We start from the raw sequence: 22,669 nt of genomic DNA, 5'->3' as shown, positions 1-22,669 counted from the left end.
TTGTTGAGTCTAGAAACAAAGGCCAAATAGATCTTCAATTAAATTTCTTCTCCACATTTGTAGTTGTGTGAACTCTAGCAAGTTACTTAACCTTCTTGAAAACATAATTTTCTCCCCTGTAAGGTGGGGATAAGTACAACATCTGTCTTCTCTAAGGATAGAGCTGATCTCTGTACTGTGTTTTAATGCACTGCCATGCCCATAGAGAACTTCAAATACCTGTGCATCGGTGATTATTCTAGACAAATTAAGAAGGCAAAAGGAGAACTTGAAGCCATGTCAGAGCAGGCTGACCTGAGCTGCTGGCGACTCTTGGGGAGGGCAGGTGCAGAGGACACTGGGCATCTGCAGTAGAGTTAGAAGCGGGTAACATCTGAGAATAATCTAGCCTATTTGATTGAAAGATTCCCTTTCTTTCATTCAGTAAGAATTATCTTCTCCTTCATCTTTCCTCTTTTCCCTCATTCCTCGTGTCAATCTTCATTCTTTTTAGGTTCCAGTTAACTATTGAGTGCTTTCACTGAAGGCAAATGAAACTCAGGGTGAATGGGTCTTTTTAACATTTAAGTCCCAAGTTTTAATTTTGCAAATATAATAAATATTCAAATATTTCATTTACCATAGTATATTTGTTGCTCAATTTAAGTTTTTGTAGGTGTTCTACATCTGAGAAAATGGGACAAAACGGGTTAAGGACTTTTTTTTTCTTATAATCCCTAGAGATAAAACTATAGCACGTTCTAAAATAAGTGGATCTTTGTATGATATTTTAAGCTATTTTTCAATGCTCCATGGTTCCTAGAGGCTTAGTAGGTTCCTAGTTCAGATGGTACACTCTCTGCCTCCTGCAGACCACACAAACTATGGTTCTTCACAGAAGCCAAGTACTGTCTCAGGGTGGACTGGCCAAAGGAAAAAGCTTCCAGAATAAGGACTGTGGGGTGTGGCTGGCTGACTGTGGTTTTACACATCTTAGTTTTTAAGTGACATAAAAATCTTGTCTGCTTCAGTGCTTTAATCTCTTATCTCCATGTACAAAACAAATCTCATGGTCATTTCTCTTTTAGGCCCTGCTGGAATTTCTCCAAAGAGTCATAGATAATAAAGAGAAAAATAAAATGACAGTCATGAATGTAGCAATGGTCATGGCCCCAAATCTCTTTATGTGTCATGCATTGGGTCTGAAGTCCAATGAACAACGAGAGTTTGGAATGGCAGCTGGGACAGCAAACATCATGCACTTATTGATTAAGTATCAGAAACTTCTATGGACAGTAAGTATATGTTTTTGAACAGCATTAATGACCATAGAATTTCTTTGCATAATTATTTATAACAATTTTGAACGTGCTTTTATGAAGCAGATATAAAAATGTAATGTTCTTTTTTTAATGGTTTAATAATCACATTATATTTTTGTTACCAGTTTTATAAGATTGTATTTAAAATTTGTGAGTGCAGAAATTAAAAGCATTTTATTCACACAGGTAAGGAGAACCTTGTGAATTTCTATTTACTTTTTTTTTTTTTGGTACTGGGGATTGAATCCAGGGTGCTCTTCCACTGAGCCACAATCCCAGCCCTTTGTATTTTTTACTGGTCCTTTCACTACCCCTGTAGTTCCCCATTTACAATTTTCCTTCCTGTCTGAGATTCAAAGGCCTTGTGCTAGGTAGGCAAGGACTCTACCACTGAGCCACACCCCCAGCCTTATTTTATTTATTTATTTATTTTTTTAAATTTGGAGATGGGTCTTGGTTGGCCTCAAATTTGTGATTCTCCCATCTTAACCTCTGGATCAGCTGGAATCACAGGTGTATATCAACTTGCAAGGCGGGGTTATTTTTTTTTTTTTTTTTTTTGTACCGGGGATTAAACCCAATGGGGCTTTATCACTGAGATACAGCTCATTCCTTTTTATTTTTTATGACAAGGCCTTGCTAAATTGTTGCAACTGGCCTCAAACTTGTCATCCTCCTGCCTCAGCCTCCCGAGTCACTGGATTACAGGCATGTGCCACCATGCCTGGCAGGAGCTGTTTTAAAGAGCTGTTGCTATCTTGACTTCAGTTTATTCACTGCTATTTTTCATAGACCTATTATTTGAAGGGACACACATTTTGTACCTTGATTGCTGAGACTGTCTTGAAAATGGTTTTCCCATTTCACCCTTGAGTTTAAGTTTTGACAGATAATCAGGACATAGTGATTGATGATAGGTTTAGTTGATTAAGACTTCATTTTCTAGTGAAATTTAGAATTTGAGTGAGGCATTTAGAAAAACAAACTAAAGTTCTAAGCAAAATTATAGTATTGAAAATTTTAATCTTTTATTGAAGGTAACCCCAGATATTTTGTTAAAAAAGCAAAGTGATATTATCTAGATTCTGAACTCTTTATTTTTATAAAATATAAAATATATAAAATATATGCTCTATAAAGGCAACTGATACAGGTCAGGTCAAAATGATTTTTAAAAATCATCCAGTTATTAAGTATTAATTTTTTAAATGCTAATTTTATTTCATGTTTATAGTTTGGTAACTAAAATATATTTCATTGTCATTAACATGATTCTAAGGATCAATTTTTCCTGGATTATTGCTAGCTCCCTGTTGGCTCTTGTTTGTTGGTAAACTTTTCTTTTCCTGACAAAAGAGGCCTCTTATTAGAGGGGGACTGTAGGTTATCTACAGGGGCTGCAGAGAGGTGATGGCAAAGGAAAATTCGAAGTAGTGGGCCTGTACTACTAATCCCCTAAAGGAGTCTTGGTCTTGATATCCATGGCATGGAAGAAGTCACTATGCCTTTGAACTTCACAAAGCCTCTTTGGAACCTTACACAATGGGTGGTCAATTTTATCCTGTGGTTGCTTTTTTTTTTTTTTAAAGAGAGAATTTTTTAATATTTTTTAGTTTTCGGTGGACACAACATCTTTGTTTGTATGTGGTGCTGAGGATCGAACCCGGGCCTCACGCATGCCAGGCGAGCGCGCTACCGCTTGAGCCACATCCCCAGCCCCTGTGGTTGCTCTTTATCATATTATTCATTTAAGAAGTGTACATTATCTTTTCATAGATTTAATGACTAGTAAAAATGCAAAATTGCAGAGTCTTATTAAGTAGAACTTGTATGCCTCTCAAAATTCAATAAAGAAATGTTTGTAGTTCTAAAATGGTAACCTGTCTTTTTCTTCCCCAAACTAAATTTCTTTTTTTCTATAGATTCCCAAGTTTATTGTCAATCAAGTGAGGAAGCAAAACACTGAAAGCCATAAAAAGGACCGAAAAGCCATGAAGAAATTACTGAAGAAAATGGCTTATGACCGAGAAAAATATGAAAAGCAAGATAAGAGTACAAATGATGTAAGAAAATTGTAAAGATCTGTATTTATTCATTTGCATTGTTTCTATAGTGAGATTTTCTATCACTTGCTAAGCCCTGGTACTACACATGAGTTAATGTATTGATAACAATGGCTATCCTCTGTTACTCCCAGTGATAAGTGTTGACAGCTGGCCAGGTTTGGTGACTCAGCATGTGACCCATTAATGGGGAGCAAAGAAATATAACAAGAATGAGCAACTCACACACTCAGGACTCCCACAGAGACTCTGTTGCCTACTGACTATATAGTATCTAGCAAGTGAAAAATCTCCTTCATGATCCTTTTTTTTTTTTTTTGTTCTGTGGGGTCAAACCCAGGGGCAGTTAATCACTGAGCTACATCCATAGGCCTTTTATTTATTTTTAAGTTATAGGTGGACACAATATCTTTATTTTATCTTTATGTGGTGCCGAGGATCGAACCCAGTGCCTCAAGCATGCGAGGCAAGTGCTCTCCCTCTGAGCCACAATCCCAGGCTCTTTATTTTATTTTGAGGCAGTGAAGCCCTAAGCAACTTAAGAGAGATCCTAAGTTGCTGAGGTTGGTTTTTAACTTGCGATCCTCCTGTCTCAGCCTCTGAAGCCCTGGGAATACAGGTATGAGCCACCACACAGGACTGCTAGTTTTTCATCTGTAAAATGGGGGAAAACAATTTAGACAAACTGGCTAATGTTGGTATAGGGCTTAGGATTGTTCTTGGACTTAAGTATCCAAAGGTTCTCAATTTGATCAGAAGAATTTTGAGTTATATTCTAAAGAAATTAAGACATTTTGAACAAAAAATATCTCACTATCAGTATTTAGAAAGGTCTGTAAGAATGTATTGACCACAGAATTTGCAATAAAACGTGCATGAAAACGTTTATGAATTGAGTTACCAAAGCTCTAGCATAGGATCATGAAATGAAGGGTTTCTATTGTTCTGTTGGGGTGTGAGTACACCCCTCGGCACCATGGTGGAGGTTGTCCAGTTACATGCTGACATCTTGTGGAACCTTTTGAAAATGCAGTAATCGGCCTTTGTCTGCTGCTTCTGCATTGGCCTGCTGAGAGAGCTAGTAATGATATGACCCAAATTTTCTCCTAAATGGATATACAGCTTTCTTGGCATTGTGAAATTTTAAATAAATTTTCAGTGCCCTTAAAAGCACATAAAATGATATAGTGAAATAACAAGATTTTCATATTTTTTTGAAGTAGGACTTGATAGTATAGGGCTGGGGAGGATTTTTGACGAATCATTTTAAATTTAGAATTCTTTATTACCTTCAACACCATTATAAATATTGGATATCTTGTTTTGTAGCCCTAATTATTCATATTGACTTTATAGCCTCGTCTCTCTATAAGGCAGTTATACTGTGGTACTGAGCCTTTAGTAGACCCTTGGGAGATACCTTTTTCATGGTAAGTCCTTAACAAAAAGTGAAAAGGTTATTTTCTAGAGGGAAATGTTTATTTTTTTGTCACTTACAGAAAGAGCATTAATTTTTATTTCTTCTGTTTGCACCTTTGAACTAATTAGATATAAGCTGGGCAGAAAATTATCTCTGCCCTATTGAAAAGCTACATTGACATTTTAAGGCCTGAAATTTGAGTCTGCTTTTTCATATATTAGCTGTAACTTTAATAGTTTTTGGTTTTCCCCGATATTTGGTTTTCTTTGTTGTCCTACAATTTAGTTATTCACTTAACAAGATGCTACTGCTTCCTGGATGTCAAGCTCCCACTCAGGTTAGGTATGCAGAGGCAGCTGGTGCAAGGGACTTGCCCTCAGGGAGCCAGGAGAGGGATGTAGCTCAGAGGTGCTGGAGGTGAGTGATTGGAGCATGGTCAGGCTGGAAAGCAGGCAGTAGACACCAAAGAGCCTATAGGGAGTCAAACTGAGATATGGAAAATGAGGTGTTACTCAGGCGTCACCAGACCTGATCTAACCCTCAGTGGGAGCTTCCTGGCCTCACTGCCCATGGGGAGGTCTGTTTGACCTGTCATTGTGGTTGAGAATCTTTAATCAATTTCCAGAATTTATTTTTCAAGTTGCTGTCATTTTAATGGGGAGAGTAAATAGGCACAGAAAATAATTACTGAAAAAAATAAAAGTACTAGGCAAGTTCAAATACTATAGCTATATGGTGGGTCAGGAAGTTCAGAATTTTGCATAAGTTTCAATCAGTTGGCAGAGTTTCAAAATTAAAAGATTTAATGTAAGTTTGAAATGCCATCTTCATGACAAATTGGACGTAGGGGTATCCCATGTCCCCAGAGGAGGGTCCTGATTTCCTCCAGGGTAGCAATGGCTTGGATCTGAATTGGAGAGGATTTTTTTGGATGGGCCATGGGCCATCCCCCTTTATTCTGTCTTGTTGCTCTACTTTATTGACCATCTGAAAACATTCAGATATTTCACATGAAACTATGGGCACAGCACTGCCTAAGATGTTTTAAATAGTGTATTGGGCGTTATTTTTAGGCATTTGAGCTACATTATTGAACAAAACAGATTAGTCTTGGAGAGCTTAAATTCTTTTTGCATTGAACTTTGGGCCTTGTACATGGTAGTCAAATACCCTACCACTGAGCTATGGCGTAAGCTTAAGTTCTTGAAATAATTGGTGTGTTCGTCTTTGGTCAGTGCTCTAAAAATAATTAACAGAGCCAAAAAGAGGGAATCTGGAGAGAAGCCATCACGGTATTGTTAGTTTGGGTCTTATTTATTCAAGCAAAGCCATGGAGGAGCACAGGGAGTCCAACTGTGGGTCTATCCTTGAAAACTCATTATAGGAAGAGGGAAGAGCCTTGCCACAGCCTTAAGGCAGGAACTCGCTTGGGGTATTTGAGGACTAGTAAGGAGTGAATGTGCCCAGTTGGTCAACTGGATGGCAGTATAAATGAGGTTAGATGGAAAATGAACCAGAGTACATATTCCTGAAGATCATCATTAGGAATTTGGATTTACCCAGAGTAAAATATGTTCATTTCAAGGTTTTGAGTAAAGACACAAAAATTCATTTTGAAACGTTACTTTCAGTTGTGTAAAGTGTACACATAAGGGGCCCAAAGCCCAAACAGGGAAATTATGTGGATGGTTCTTGCAATCACGGTGAGAGACGATGAGGAAGCAGACCCGAGTATCAATATTGAAAGTGAAGGCATGGTTGAATTCTGGATATTTTTTGAAGCTAGGACTATTGGGATTTCTTGCTAGAAATAATTTGAGTTGTAAAGAGAAGGAAGTAAAAACTAACTCAAAGGTTGTAGCCTGAGAACTTAGAGGGTAGAGTTGATATGGGGAAGGTTGTGATTTTATTTTGGGGCTTATTGAGTGTCAGATGTATGTTGCTCATCTAGTTGGAGGAAAAAAATCAGGTCATACTGACTGGTTGGCAAGGAGCATAGAGAGGCAGGGCCAGAGGAACAGCAGGAACTGGTTCAAGGGCTATCACAGCCTTCTCATCATGTCTCACACACAACTCTGGAAGATTGAGCCCTAGGAGTTCCATGATTATATTTGCATTTTAGAACAGCCACTATGATAGGAGAAGGGAAAACTGGAAACAGGAGGGTTGGTGGGAGATGCTGGGTAATTGGTAGATTGCCTTTGGAAAATACAGTGACAAAGATCTGATATCTACTGTTGGATTTCTGTTGCCATAGAAGTCTATATCAGCCCAAATTAGAAATAATCCAAAAGAATAGAGGTGACCAGTCATGGCATACTTAGAGTGGAATACTATGAAAATGCACAAGTACTGGGGAAAAAAGTTATACTGCAATATTTGTTAAGGACAGTGCCTTATTTATTTTTGGTGAATGCTTACCAGGTCAGGCATGATGGTAAAAATTTTACAAACATTATCATGATGGTAGTCTAGTTGGAGTATATTCCTTTGATTTTTCCTCAGATGAGGAAAGTGAGGATCAGCAGTGTTTAAAAATCATTTATTATAATTTGTTATACATAATAGCAGAATGCCTTTCGATTCATAGTACACATATAGAGCACAGTCTTAAGCTGATCTAGATAGTAAGTCATGGAGCAGGAATTTGAAACCACATCTGGTTGTCTTTTAATCATGGATTTTACCATTATCCTCTACTTCTCCATGGACCACAGAACTGTAAGAAGGAAATATACCAAAATGCTGAGTTTATGGTTGGTAATGAACATGGATTGCTGCTGTTAGAAGTTTTATATAAAACTTTTAAAACAGTCTTGGGATGGAGCCAAGGCCCAGTTGGGAATGGAAAGAAGTTTAGATGATGAGCCAGTGGGACCCATAGGACATGGATACTGGTTGGATGTAAGGAGGGTAGAAGGAATATTGAACGACTTACCTAATTTTGCTAGGATGGCTTTATCAGCAAGATAATGTATCAAGCAAAGGGAACAGACTTGAAATATCAGTTTTTTATGTCTTGGGTTAATATGACTGTGTGAATTGACTACAGGGGTGCAAAGTTCATGGAGCATCCAGGGGCGGAGGTGCCTAGAGATTGTAATGGAAGCCATACAGTGTGCTTCACAGCACACAAGCTGGATTATGTAGAATGAGATAATAAAAGCATAGACAGATCTTTGGGGACACTAATATTTAAGTAGTGATCCAATGAAGAGGGCAGTAGAGCTGGTAAGAGGCTATGAAGTAATAATGTTTTAATTAGTTTTTTCTGCTTACCGTGACCAAAAGACTTGACAAGAACAATTCAAGTAGGAAAAATTTATTTTGGGGCTCGTGGTTTCAAAATTCTCAGTCCATAGATAGCTGGCTCCATTCCTCAGGGCTTGAGGTGACGCAGAACATATGGCACCAGTATGTAGTGGAGGAAAGCAGGTCAAGACATGGCCACCCAGAAGCAGAGAGAAAGAGCTCTGCTCAACAAAGACAAAATCTATACCAAATAATCACCTCCTGCAGCCACATCCTATTAGTCTGTTGTTACCACCTAGTTAATTAATCCCTTCTAGGGAATTAACACACTGACTAGGTTAAGGCTCTCATAACCCTATCATTTCACCTCTAAGCTTTCTTTCATTGTCTCACATGAGCTTTTGGGGAACACCTAATATCTAAACTATAACAAATAGGAAGTAACATTAAATTGAGCCAGGTGTGGTGGCACATGCTTTAATCCCAGCAATTTGGGATACTGAGGCAGGAGGATCACAAGTTCAAAGCCAGCCTCAGCAATTTAGCAAGACACTCTCTCAAAATAAAAACGGGGGTTGGCGGGTGGGTGGGGAATGGGGAGGGATGTGGCTCAGTGGTTAAGTACCCCTAGGTTCAATCTCTGGTACCCCCCCCCCCTCAAAAAAAAGTTGAAGAATGTGTACTGTCTTAGAAGCACAGGCAGGAAGAGCAAAATAGAGCTGGGTTAGTAGTACCAATATGACAGGGAGGAGGTGGTTTACGTTGGATAAAGGTCCAAGGGCTTTTGCATTTGAAGGTCAGTTATGACTTTGCCATAGTATTGCCGGTGAGTATTGATGGCAGAAGACAGATTTCCAGGGATTGGAGAGTAAAAGAGATTATAGATTATGAAAATTCATCAAGGTAATATTTTTAAAATTTTGCATGCTATTAAATCTAACTATACATAATTGGGCATTCATGTTATTAAGATATGCTTGACTAGATAAATTAATAGTTTGAGCCAGGTTGTAAGACACACTCAATTTACCTAATAAGACAAATGCTTTTAATGACTACAGCATATGAAATACTACCTGTTATCACAGGAAGAAACAATTGGAGAAAATAACAACATTGTGAACCATTAAAAATAACCATTTGCTGATAGGTTTTGATTTGTAGGGATTGATGTCCCTCACACACTTAGCAGAAGCTATATGGCTTCAGCATACAGCTCTAGCACTGCCATTAATGAGTGCAAGTTATTTAATTTTATAAGCTAGGGTGAGATTAGTGGTGTTAGCCAGAGTTTTCCATGGAAGCATCTATAGTATATAGAAATAAAAAACATTGTTAAGCCACTCCTTAGATCTACTGAGTCAGAATCTTCCAAAGTGGGACTCGAGTATGTGAATTACATTGAAACTGTAAGGGAACACCCTCATTTGGGTATGTGTATGTATATATAATTTCCTTAATTGTACCACAGATCTTTTTTCTAACATGCACAAAAGTAGACATTGCATGAACCCCAACATCAATAAAAAATACATTTTTTTTCTAGTTAGATCCTGTTCCCCACATTTTTTTTTCTTTTAAGAAAATCAGACATCCCATTTTTTTCCCCATAATTACTTCTCTGACTGATAAGGATGTGGGGGCAGTTCGTTGTGAACTGCTAAATCTTCCAGGCTTGGATATCTGTTGTGGACTTTGATCTGTGTGATCATCCACCATTCAGGCTCACTTCCCATAGGAAAGCTATACCTTTAGGAGAGCAAGGGACTTGGATATGTGAAATATGTTATGCTCCTCACATCTGACCTCACTGGTCAAGGAAACAAACATTCTCATCGCATGGTTAACTGCAGGTTAACTCAGGATGGCCTGATGACACAAGCTTCATTTATTGCAGAGGAACTTAAGTTTTAGAGAGGGTATGTGACTTGCCAGAAGTTCCGGAATGATCTTGTAGCATTTTAAAGTTCAGGGCTTTGGGAAAAAAAAAAAAATGTTGCAGCCACCAGAAGCATCCTCATGTTGGCTGCATGCAATATGGAGCCTTGGTTTGTGTGCCCATAAATCACACCTCTATTCAGAATTCCATCTCTGGTTTTATTTAGCAGCTCTCACCCCAAAGCACTATTGCAGGTATTGTTTCCAGCATCTGCTTTAGGTCTGGAAACAGTCACTTGGAACCATGTGGAAAATCAAATTACAATATCAAGCACAAAATCTTGTTTATTTTTATGCACTATTAAAAAAAATCAAAGAGTGTCATAAAAACAACCACATTAAAAGAGAAAAATATCATAACTTATTTCACTGGAAATTAAATTCTTATTAATTATGAAAGATTAAAGCCCCTTTAAAATTGTCTGAACCTATAAGTTGGAGAAAAAGTTTGAGGCATTTGGATAATGAAGACCCAATTATAAGCAATCCTAGTTCAGGATAGTAGAGAATCCCGTCTATGTCACTACCTGCAAGTATTGTTGATTTTGACTAGGGTGATGAATATGCCATTTTTGTTTAAGATACCTTGCTAAAATGTCCTTATTTAATTTTCTAAAATATATATCTGGCATTTTTTAAAAAAGCTCTATATCCAGTTCGCCCTTTTGAAGATGAAAGGCATTTTGTGTAGCATTAAAAATATCAGCTTTATAATGTTTTAATGAAAAAGAAATTATCTCTTCTGATGATCTGACATTAAATTTCTAGAGAGCAAAAATATGAACAAAGCCATATCTTATGAAATACTAAAATCATTCAGGCCAAAAAATCAGATTTTAAAAAAATCTTAATTCAATACATTAAAAAAGAACAATGAGATCATTTTCTCTACTGTAATAGTCTTTGCATGCAAAAGAAATTAATACCAAGATATAAAATCCTTGGTAACTAATCCTTAAGGATATGTTAGTCAAATACTTCTCCAGAACTACTGTGCATCACATAATTTCATTTCATAAGCATCCCCTCCCCCCAAAAAAGGGGATAGTGTCGCAGCTGTTACACCAGAGAACATGAAATAGGAAGGTCACAAAGATTATACTGTGCCCAGATTCAGCTATTATTATGGCTTAAGTTAAGAACAGACTGTTTGGCTTAATGATCAGGCATGTTGTGTCTTTTCAAAGCTTGGCAGCTCAATGTAATTAGTATACTAATAGGATTCGAGTTTGATGCAGCATGATTCTGGAGCTTAATAACAGTTGTCATACACCATTTAAACGAGAACTTTGGCATCATTTATTGTTTATCATCTTCATGTAAATATCATTTTGGCCTCCCTTGTCACTATACTCTGAAAAACTTTCCAGAAACAACTTTTAAGCTCTCTATCATTACATCGACTGGCTAAGCTCATCTCCAATAGTAAAGGGCCTGATAGATTCATGGAGTCACTCAATCTCAGCATTGTTGCAAGAGTTGGGGTGGGATGAATTAAACAAACTGAGACTTGGTCCTCTCATAGACACACAAGCCATGCACTCTCACCAGGTTTGACTGCAAGTTCTCCAGTTGACCTGGGAAGTTGCTGTATGCCATTGTCTGCCCAAATGAAAAGTATCGATGTGCCCACTCTGTGTGAAATGAGTAGACCTTTTTACAGTCAGTAGATTGAGAAGAGTTAATGCTGAGCCCGAGCTGGCCTAGTCTCATCCCCTGAAAGGATGTGGGAAATGTTCTACTCCCAGCCATAAGGAACCCACTGGAGAATGCCTAGGCCACTCCCCACATTGGCAAAATTCAGCCCTGAGCACATTATGTGGCAATTTCCTAACATTATACACACAAAAACTCCCAAATGCCTTCAGAAGCTACTGCCTGAAGTCTTCCTTTTTCAAACTCCTAACTATCAGACTTGAGTATGTCTGGTGGTAGGAGTGGTTATTGGACCCCATGCCTTGAGCATGCTAAGCCTGTGCTCTGTCACTGATCCCTACATGCCCTGCCCAATTCTCTGGATTGTGTGTCAGATGTAGTTCTCTCTTGGAAATTCTGACACCATACTAAACTCAGTGCTGCACTTTTGAGGAAGCATAGCCACACTCTCCAAGGCCATAATCCCTGAATTCATTGAGAATGCTTAGGTCTATGCTTATTAGTGTAGGCCTTCAGCTCTCCTTGAGATCCTCACAGAGGGGAAGAGGGCTATACCCCCAAGTAGGTGCATGCTACTGTTGGAAACCCTGACTTTTCTCCTTGACTCTCTGCAGAAGTAAATGACTAAATTATTTCATATAGCATATTCAGTTGCTTTCTTTCACATTTTTCCTTCCTTTTTCTTGATAGAGGAAGGAATACTATGTGATAGCTTAACTTCTTTTAGACAGTGTGTCTAGAGTTATATTTTGGCAATAAAGGAAAACATGTTGGTAGGCTTTTATTTTGGAGAAATGTTATTTACTGTCAACTTATCATTTTTAGTGAAAAATAGTGATTCATTTAATCAATTAACATTATGAGTAGCTACAGCCATAGATATGTGGCATATATTAGAATGCCCATCATATATGGGGTTCCATGTAAGATATTGCTTTTATCCTATGGATTATGGAAGATAAGGGTGCATAAAGTATGGGCTGGCCTCCAAGTACAGATAGCAGAAATAGTCCAGAATTAGGATAAAGCATGTACAGATAGGATAACATGCGGTGGTTGTAGTGAATTTTTGTTCACCTTTTTAACCAAACAGTGGAATACACACCAACAGTTGAGAGGAAAAGGCAGGGAGTAAGGTTACTCTATCCCCCAGTTCTCCAATATATTTCCCTGGTACATTTTGGTTTTATAATACATTTCCATGGATCTTCTGTATATAAAAACTTACATTTTATTCACCTTAAGTATTAGTGTAAGTTGGATTTTTTTTAATATTCTTGGGCTGGCTAATAGGTAGTTATGGGACAGTGTTTGCTACTATTACTTTCTTCCAACAAAACCAATATGGAAGGATATTTTGCAGCCATGACTTAACCAGTATTTCTTAACTTTTAATGTCAGCATAAAGTATGTGGCTATCTGAAACTCTAGCCAGCCATTCAAGGCCCTGTACAAGATAATAGACTAAGGGAATTGAAGATGCCAATGACATGTGACAATGTGTATTGTCCTGAGTGGACAAGGGAGTCAAGGGTCCTGTAAATACAGTTCAATGCTTCATGTTTTGCTATTACAGTATCTGTTTCTTGTTTTCCATTTCCTATTGAAGGAGACATAGTTGAGGACAGGCTAGCAGGTAGAATGGCCATAGTAGGAAATATAAACTATAGAGATTATCCCCAAGGGAGAGGTCCAGATTGTCCCTCAGTTGTGTTACAGCATTGATTTAACTTCTCTGCAAAGAAAAAGATAATAGTACCAGAGGAGATGCCCCAGGCATGGTAAGGAATTGTTCAGCTCATTTTCTAGTATGTTGTAAATGAAAGCGGTTTGTCAAGGAAAAGGTGAGTTAGATTTTTATCCTAGAGGTCAAGGTCAGAGAATAGACTAAGGTAATTGGGTCAAGTTACATGACCTAGGTAGTAGAAGTCACAAAACCAAGCTGAGGGTCCAGTCTGGACATGGTTTGGAATTGTCAGGGGTGGGGAAAGCCATGCTCCCTGGGCAGTCAGTCCTCTTCAAGGTCACTTCTTTTTCTTTATTCCCACATGAAATCACTTATGTTACTGAAAATCAATTTTAACCCTTTTGGGGACACCTGTGCTTTTGTGTTGCCCGATTCTAAAGGCATATAATTGTTGAACATAGAAATTAATGGCATTTATGCTTTGTCTAAAATGCAAAAGCATTTTAAGACATGTACATTTTAAAAATGTGATGTTTATGTGATTAAAGGACTTGTGTCTTATCTACTATTTGGTACTCAGACACTTAGGAAAATTTTTGGTCAAATTAAATGGGGTATTTGTAGTATTTAAAGAATTATCTTTAAACATAATTTGTGCATGCTGTTCTAAAGTCTGTTTAAGACATATGGTTATAAATAATAAATTAGTATTTATTTTAGCAGAACCACTTAGGAATTAATTAAGTCTAATATTTCAAGTGCCATAACTGACATTTTGATATCAATAATGAGTTTATAACATCTCCAAATCCATAAAATGTTTTTTACGTCCATGAGCGAAGACCTCAGAATTGGTCATCTTTAGTTCAAAGTGTATAGTCAGAAGTCTAAGCTCATTAACCAAGTGGGGAGCAGGTGTGATACAATATATTTGAAAAGTATGTTGTTTTTCTTTTTTTTTTCTTTTTGACACTCAGTGACAAATTTGGGGGAAAATTTCTTAATGTGTGGGAAGATTTTTCAAATGCATACATAACTATAGCACACGGTGACTTCTTTCTGATTCAATTTCATAAATTGCTACATGAAGAAGCATCCTCTAGTAGATAATACTCAGAAATCAGCACTTAATATGGCAGTAATGGTTATTGCTGTCATTCTTTACATCTTTAAAAATAATTAAGCATTACTGCACAGGCATTATAAAGTTCCCCTATCACCATTAAGAGGATATTTGAGGTTTGATGTAATTTAGCAAATTACATTATACAGTAGTTAAGGTTTTTATGCAGTGAAGTAAAATGCGTAGTAGTTAAGCACACTTACCATATAATGCATTGTACAGAGTTACATGTTCCAGCTGCCGCCAGCTTTGTTCCAGTGTCATTATTGCTTTGCAGGCTGACGTTCCTCAGGGAGTGATTCGAGTGCAAGCTCCCCGTCTTTCGAAAGTTTCCATGGCAATACAGCTAACGGAAGAGCTAAAAGCCAGTGATGTACTTGCCAGGTTTCTCAGCCAAGAAAGGTAGAGGCCTGTTTTAATTATTCTATGGGATAACTCACTTGTCTTCCCTCTTCCCTTTTTCATTAACTATAAAGTAGTGTGCATAGCTTAAAATTTTTGTCTTCCCAGCAGAGGAGAACAGACCTGACAGTTCGACTGTTGGAATGAGTTTAGTTCAACTTGAGCCTCTTTCAAGCAGGAGGCCTGACGGTTCCTTCACTGTGCCTGGCAAGGGAGTCACTCAGTAGTAGCCTTTCTTGAATATGTTGATGAGAGGTTAATTACTGTTCCTAGGCTGTTAGGAAAATTACTAATTAGGATACAGTGGTATTAAAATAAAAGATGCAACTTTTTCTATGAAATATAATGAATACAAAAGAAATGTTCCAATTTAAAAACAGCATGAAGAATTGAGGACAGAGAAGCAGTCCCTTGAGTCTGCAGTCAGTAGGGAAGAATAAATCTTCCTCATTAGGGGCAGCCAAGCCCTTCACTTCCATTTGGGGGCCAAGAGTCCATTGAAAGCCATTGGTCTCCCTCTTACTGTCATAGTGGAGTTGATTTCCAATTTATCTTAAATTTTTTTTAGACATCATAAAAGCTGTATTGGGTTTTCAATCTTTAGCTTTTAAATTCTTATCTAGAGTCATGTTTTAATACCAGCCTCCCATTCCTATTTTTTTGAGATAAACTAAAATCTTTAAAAAGAAAGGAGATCCAAGGTCATTGGCACCTCGGATGACAATAACCCGTTTTGATCTTTCATGAAACATAATCACCTCATTCTAACGTAGGGGACTTTGGTCAGATTTTCTCCCAAAAGCTTCTCCAATTTTAATATAATATCTCAAGTATTTAATATGCTTCTACTCTGTTTAAGGCCCTTTGCTAGGGGTTGAGAGGGATAAAACTTATTTTAAAGTACCTTCCCTGGGAGTTTATAAATTGAGAGAAGGGATGAATCTCTACAGCTAACAGATGGTGGTGAAATGGGAAAGAGGCTTATTAGTATTATCTCAGGTTTTAGTAAACCAGCATGAACTTCCCCTGCAGTAACACTGTGAAGTAAGTACTATTGTTCCTTCTGTTTTACTGATCAGTAAACAGATTGTAGGTCATGTATTTCCCATAGGTAGTGGGGCTGGCCCTCTTCCTGTGGTTTCTATCCTCAAAGGCAGTCCCTTTGCCACTTTCCACATTGGTTGGAAGGTCTGGGAGTAGATGGAATTTTGTGGGGGTAGTAGAATTTCTTAGAGTCGAGTGTGGAAGCAATTGAAATTTCTCAGATCTTTACTCCCTAAAGGGAGCTTCCTCTCTGCCCTCTCCCTTGACTTTGTAGGTACCAACTTTTACCCTTCTTCCCTCAAGAGATGGAGTCCCCTCCCCTCCTAGAACGTCTTCCTACAGATCTGCCTAACTTCAGACATGAATGGCTCTTTCAGGCTACACACAGTTCATTTACATGGCATTTACTTTCTGGACACAAGTGCTCAATTTATTCATTATTTCCTTCTACTTGCTAATAATATAAGATACAAATTCTACAACATACTCAACTGTGACTTTTACATTTAGGGCATAGCATGAATCATTAGTCAGTATATTGTTATAGAAAGCACCGGCTTTGTGATAATTGCCCTCTCTGCATATTTGGATTTTCTGCTGGTGGTGCTGTTATTAAATAAGCATTTTCTATTCTGTGGAGTTGGGTCCCTAATTCTTTCTGGTAAGATTCTTTCCATTGATTTCTCTTTCCCCGTAATCCTTTGGCCCTTTCCTTATTCTTGGGGATGTAGAGACAACCAATCAATCTGGATTCAAAATGCTCACTATTCATGCTTCACTCTAGGCTAGTTTTTATAATTATAAATCTCATTTTGTAAGAGTGGACACAACAGGACTTACGTTATAGTCTTGTAATGATCACCTGTCTGTCTGGGCCACATAGTAATGGAAGTCCTCTGTTTTCTTCTGAAAATATGAATAGCGAGCATTTGAATCCAGATTGATTGGTTGTCTCCACATTTTCTTCTACCTCATGCCTGTACTTCTGGTTTTATTCTACATGTGTTGGGGTATTCTTATACCCTTATACCCTTTCATCCCTACTTTCTCTGCTGAAGCCAATCAACACATGAATCAACAACAAAACAATAAATTGCACATTTGCCAGTCGGGATTTATGCCATCTTATTAATGATGAATTTGTTGATAAGCATTATGTGAAAGCTTTTGTAGACTGAAAAAGTCCATTTCACATTTTTATCAAGTGGAACAAAAATATAGATACACAAAAATCAATTGGAGCAAATATAGCATTGTTTTTTCATAGCGGGACTGAGTTTTCATACTCAGTTGATGGAGTTACATAGTACAAGTATTTAACTTTAAAAAAAAATGTACTCTTGGTTGGAAACTGACTATGCATTAGGATCTGATGTGGCAGGCGGATCTAGAAGACTAGGTAGCCAGATGAGCCATTAAATGGCTGGTTAGGAAATCTGCTCTGTGCCCTATTTCTCCTAATGGCTTTTACTTCTCATTTCCAGAGTCTCTCCCTTCATGATCTTATATCTGCAGTTCACAAATATGTTCATGCATCACAGTGACCTATAGAGCATGTAAAAAGCAGATTCTTAAATTTCATCCTAAGAACTTCTAGAGCTTTGAGTCTGAGTTTTTGCATGTTTCTCAAGTAATTCTTTTACAGAAAGTTTTGAAAAAAGAATCACTGAATTTTACCAATTTTTGTTTTATCCTAATGATTTGTTGTATTTTCAGACTTTGCAAAAAAAATAACAATTGTATATATTTATGGGGTGCCATACCTTGCATTAATACATGTACTATCCAAATTGGGGCAAACATGTCTCTCTCCTCAAATATTGACCACCTCTTTATGGCGAAGGGTTTGTTCTTTGAAAAGTATAAATGCAACTTTCCTGATAAAGTTACACCTTCCTGATGGCTGTTTGCTTCTATGATTTGGGAGTATATGTACCTCCCACATTGGACTGGCTGTTAGAGAACTATGAATCATTCTTTGCATTCATCTTGTACAACTGGAGTTGTCAGCACAACAGCCTCGTGACAAAAACTTACTGGATAAGTTCAATGTGAAAACAGAGATGGAAACTTGGCCTCTATGCAAGACAGATAATATAACATTTTAGCTGCCATTCAAATTAATATGATTAACTTTTCCTTTTAACTTTATAAATTTAGATGCTGATTTATTATTTTGCCTTCAGATGTATGATTCCATTTGTTTATTTTAATTTACAGGTGTGACATTTTTATTACCTATTCGGCACATTTAACAGATGGGAAAATACAAATGTGTAGATAATTACGGTGTGTCTGAGTTATGAATTTTCCATACCAGCCAGAATTCCCCAAGCATGTTAAAGTGATTTACTTGCAAGCTGTTTGATGATACAACTAATCAGTTTGTTTTGTCCCTAAATAGTGGGGTTGCCCAGACTCTCAAGAAAGGGGAAGTTTTTTTGTATGAAATTGGAGGAAATATTGGTAAGCACATTTTTTTCTCTTTGCATTCCATATGCTGATCTGACATTGCCAGTGGTTATTTATATCTTTGAAGGAAAATAAAAGGAAGTTGTCAGTAAAATATATTATGCTTTTCGATAGTTGCTGAATAGTATGGATTTGTTTAATGGTCTGGACTTTTTCCTCCAGGCTCTAGTTGAGCTTCTTCTGTACAAATGCCCCTACATTCAACCTCAGCAAAGGCAAGTTCCTTAGAATAGGAAAACCTTCTAGAATGGACAGTGATGAGTTTTTCCAAATTGCTTTCATTTTTATACCTTTATAATAAAGGAAGGAGTTGAGCTTACTTAAAACCAAGATAAAATAGTTTTATTATGGCATAGTACTAGATTTTTTAGTAAAAGTAGGAAATCAACGTGGACAAAAATTACTAAGTCTTATATACTCACTAGTAATTTAGCAAATAGAAAAATAAACAAGTCATTTATCCTATTTTATAATTATCAGTGGGTCTTATTATTATTATTATTTTAGTACTGGGGATTGAACCCAGGGGCACTTAAGTACTGAACCACATTCTCAGCCCTTTTAATCATTTATTTAGAGACAGGGTCTTGTTGAGTTGCTTTGGGCCTCACTAAATTGCTGAGGCAGACTTTGAACTTTGAGGCAGGAGAATCACAGTCTCCCGAGCCGCTGGAATTACAGGCATTCACTACTATGCCTGGCTCTCATTTCTTCTTTAAAACAAACTTTTCCTTGACTCTGAAAACTTATAAGGATGACATTAAAAATGAAATGTTTAATCGAAAATAATTTGAAGTTTTATACAATATTTTCTGGAACTTAAAAAAATGTTAGTTGAATACTGGATATGTGAAGGCTCATTCTTAACATTTAAATAAACCACAGGTTCACTAGAGAACTGCAAATGTTAAATCTGCTAGTAAAGATTAGTATTAATACATTTGATTTTACTATTAGATGATTCTAAAATTGTTATTAAAAAATTTACTCTTTTAGTTGTACACAATACCTTTATTTTACTTATTTATTTTTATGTGGTGCTGAGGATCGAACCCAGGCCTTGCCCTTGCTAGGCAAGTGATCTACCACTGAGCCTCAGCCCTAAAATTGTTGTTCTTAATAAAGGTGAATATGAATTTAAGGAACTGTTTAAAAGCCTACAGTACAAAGTATTTTGATTCCTCGTTTAATTGGAAACCTACTTATTTAGGGAAAGACTGCCAACTTGGTTTTTCCAGTATTTTGCCTCTTTGTTTAAGTATTAATATGTATTACAAAATAGGATAAATGACTTAGGTTTATTTTTCTATTTGCTAGTGAGTACAAATGTGCCTGATGAGAATGGGAAAGGAAGAAGTAGTTAGAAATCTAAGACTTCAGATCCATTGAGTTTCAGTTCAAAACTGCACCCCATCCTCCCACTGTGCTCAACTGGTACCACCTCTCCAACAGGGGAACGCCGTCTTGATGATGACACTTATATGAAGGACTTGTATCAGCTCAATCCAAATGCCGAGTGGGTCATCAAGTCAAAGCCACTGTAGAAGACTGAAGCTGCTGATCCACTACCTCTACAATCATGCTTGCTGGGATCAAGACTATATATAAGTGAAATGTCAGGGCTCTTAATAGTCAACTGTACCCACCTATTAAGACGTGACACCCTCAAGCCTTAAAAAGTTAGCATCATTCTGGCAGCAGCACAAATCTAATTGTTACTAGAAACAAGTACCACTGGAAAAGAGAGGGGCTTACTTAGTTTCTGGGCTTTTTCATATGCTCTGAAATGCATCCAGATGTGACTGGTTTTTAGTATGAATGTTTCTACCTGCTCACTTTTTTTCCCCTAAAATCATATATTCTGCAATATATGCTTTCTCACCTTTTGTAGCTCCTTGCATCTGCCTTCCCTCAATGAGGTTTGATATTTTTTAACAACATCAATAAAAAGATAAATAGCAGGTATAGCAAGTTGTGAAGACAACACACGTTGAAACAGACCTTATTCAACAGTATTCCTGGCACTATAGAACATTAGTATGCATGTCTGAGTCATTTGCCCAAACAATACCATCCTGCTTGTTTCTGCTGCATTCAGTGATTTGTGAGTTTTTTTTTTTCCTGATATGTGCAAAACTATTTCCAGGATCAAGAAGATAGAACTGTTAGAAGTATTTAATGGTTTGATAATAACTGGCAGTTTCTAAGAATAAATAATACATACCCATGTGGAATAACTGAATTACTGATAACTAGAGAGTAAAAGCCAAATCACTTCATGTTTGCTGTACCCTTCCAACTGAAACGCAAGAAGTCATAGCTGGCTTTACCTATTGTTGTATTAGCACTATAAATATGCATGATAGTATAATCCGATAGTGGTTGGAGAATGTATTCTTAAAGTGGGATTTTTTTCCTCCTGAATAAGTCTAGTGGAAGAGTTATTCTTCTGGCTGTGACAGTCATGTGAATGAGCTTTTGTTTGTGTACTTATTTTAAATAATCAGTAAATCTATTAAAATGTAGAAAGTTCCCAGGGATTTTAGTGCACAAGCCACACTGTGACAATAGATGAGCCTCCGTACTGTAAATAAGAGAAATGAAGGAAAAGAGAAATGTTAAATATTTTATGATGTTAGAGTGTACTAAATAAAAGGTGATGTAAACACTGCACCAACTGTGTTCATGATACTTTTAGTAGTACTTTAGGACAAATTACATTTTCGGAAGCTATTGATGTCACTAATTAGGAGGGAAAATTGTTAGTGAGAACAGGCATAAATTTGTAGCATATTGCAAGAGCAGCCTGTGGATATAATCACTTGAGTAACTTTGTGGTGATTTGTGCCATTGCTTTTTTATTTAAAGAAATTTTTATAATTAAATGCATTTTTCTAAGTTATTGTCTCTTGGAATTATTACCTTTAACCCTATGTGCCTTTTAAGCTGACAAATGAACTATTTTTGTTATTAAAAAGTCACGTCTACTCATTGCTCCTGTGTAATTTTTAAATTTGGAAGATGGGGGATATAAACTTATCTCCTTCCTTGGATTTTTTTTTCCCTTCTGCAAATTGCTTTACTTTCAAAATACTGTTGTTTGACACTACAAATTTCTCAGCAAAATGTTTTAATAGTTTAAATGTGTTAAGTGCTGCTTATTTACTATTTTAAAGGTCCACTTGAGTAAAATAAGTAAATGGTGTTCTACAGCATACGGAAACTGATTTTCATTCCATTTACTACCCAACCAGGGGGAGCAGGTTTTTGATCATGAAAAAGATTTTGGTAAAGAAATTAAAATGTCATTTTAATTTGCCCTTCCTAGAACTCATGATCCAACTAAATTAAAATCTCTCACACAAATCTAAAGATGAGAAATTTGATAGCTTGGAGCCTTAAATGTAAATGTTCTGGTCATCCCATATGCTTTACTGTGATTTTTTTTTTTTTTTTTTTTTTGGCCTACTATTGTAAATATCACAGTAGATTTGTCTGTGTGAGGGAAAATAACAAATATATTAGCCTTTGAGTCTCAAACATTTCAACTCTTACAGAAGTTGCTGGTGCAAAGTAGAAGAGCCATGTGTATAGAAGATTGGTGCCCTGTAAAGATTTTGGTGATGCCTTTTTTTTTCTGAAGAGGTCATGTAATTCTTTTCACTTACACTTCAATGTGTATTTCTTTGCTTAATGTTGCTGAGAATTCACTGTTAGTTCCTGGTTGACTCGCTTTGGGGAAAGCAGTTTATTTTACTGACTTCACTGGATATTTCACTATTGTTTCCCAGTTTTCGTTAAAATTGTTTTTGCACTTTGTTCTGATTTCTCACCTATTTGTCAGTAGGTGGCAGTATTGGTCAGGGATTCCTTTGAATCTGAAATATGGGAAATTCAAAGAAATGAACCCGAGTTCATAGGTAAGTGGCCGAGACTCATTGCCAGGCATTTGCAAGGCAGTTTGGCAACAATACTGGATCTCTTGTGTTGATTACCCTTCCTAAAATTATAGTTAATAATTGTCAGTTTCTATGTTCAGCTTATTGCTTTTATCTTTAACCCATTGTGTGTGTGGGTGGGGTGGAGGTGTGTTATCTCAGAATTTGGCTTTTGTCAAATGTCTATTTCAAGCACAGAAGGATTATGACAAGAAGCAAGGCTGAAAACCAGGACAATAAGAGGAAAGGTGTCTAAGGAAAGCTCCAACATGTTTAGTATACATAGTTCTTCATTCAGATGCTTATTAGACACCTATGTATGTGCTAAGTATATTGATAAATGCATCAGTGAACAAAATAATAAAAAGCCCCA

The 22,669-nt window shown here is 36.9% G+C and overlaps 1 protein-coding gene across 3 annotated transcripts in view; it reads left to right on the top strand.

The window, feature by feature from the left end:
• Nucleotides 1-21,256, top strand: part of Arhgap18 (Rho GTPase activating protein 18) — a 173,241-nt gene extending 151,985 nt beyond the window's left edge. For all 3 annotated transcript variants that reach the window (XM_058581090.1, XM_046449230.2, XM_058581096.1), the window contains exons 11-15: nt 1,068-1,274; nt 3,224-3,364; nt 14,718-14,842; nt 18,291-18,352; nt 19,811-21,256. In XM_058581090.1, coding sequence (XP_058437073.1) covers nt 1,068-1,274; nt 3,224-3,364; nt 14,718-14,842; nt 18,291-18,352; nt 19,811-19,902 — 627 coding nt within the window. In that variant the 3' untranslated portion in view covers nt 19,903-21,256. The remainder of the gene's footprint in view (nt 1-1,067; nt 1,275-3,223; nt 3,365-14,717; nt 14,843-18,290; nt 18,353-19,810) is intronic.
• The last annotated feature ends 1,413 nt before the right edge of the window (nt 21,257-22,669 follow it).

Source organism: Marmota monax, unplaced genomic scaffold, assembly GCF_021218885.2.
Source record: "Marmota monax isolate L192 unplaced genomic scaffold, Marmota_monax_Labrador192_F-V1.1 WCK01_AAM20220418_F8-fsc00030, whole genome shotgun sequence".
NCBI lineage: Eukaryota > Metazoa > Chordata > Mammalia > Rodentia > Sciuridae > Marmota > Marmota monax.
Note: the sequence above shows the minus strand (reverse complement) of the source record. Positions and strands in the feature narration are given on the sequence as shown.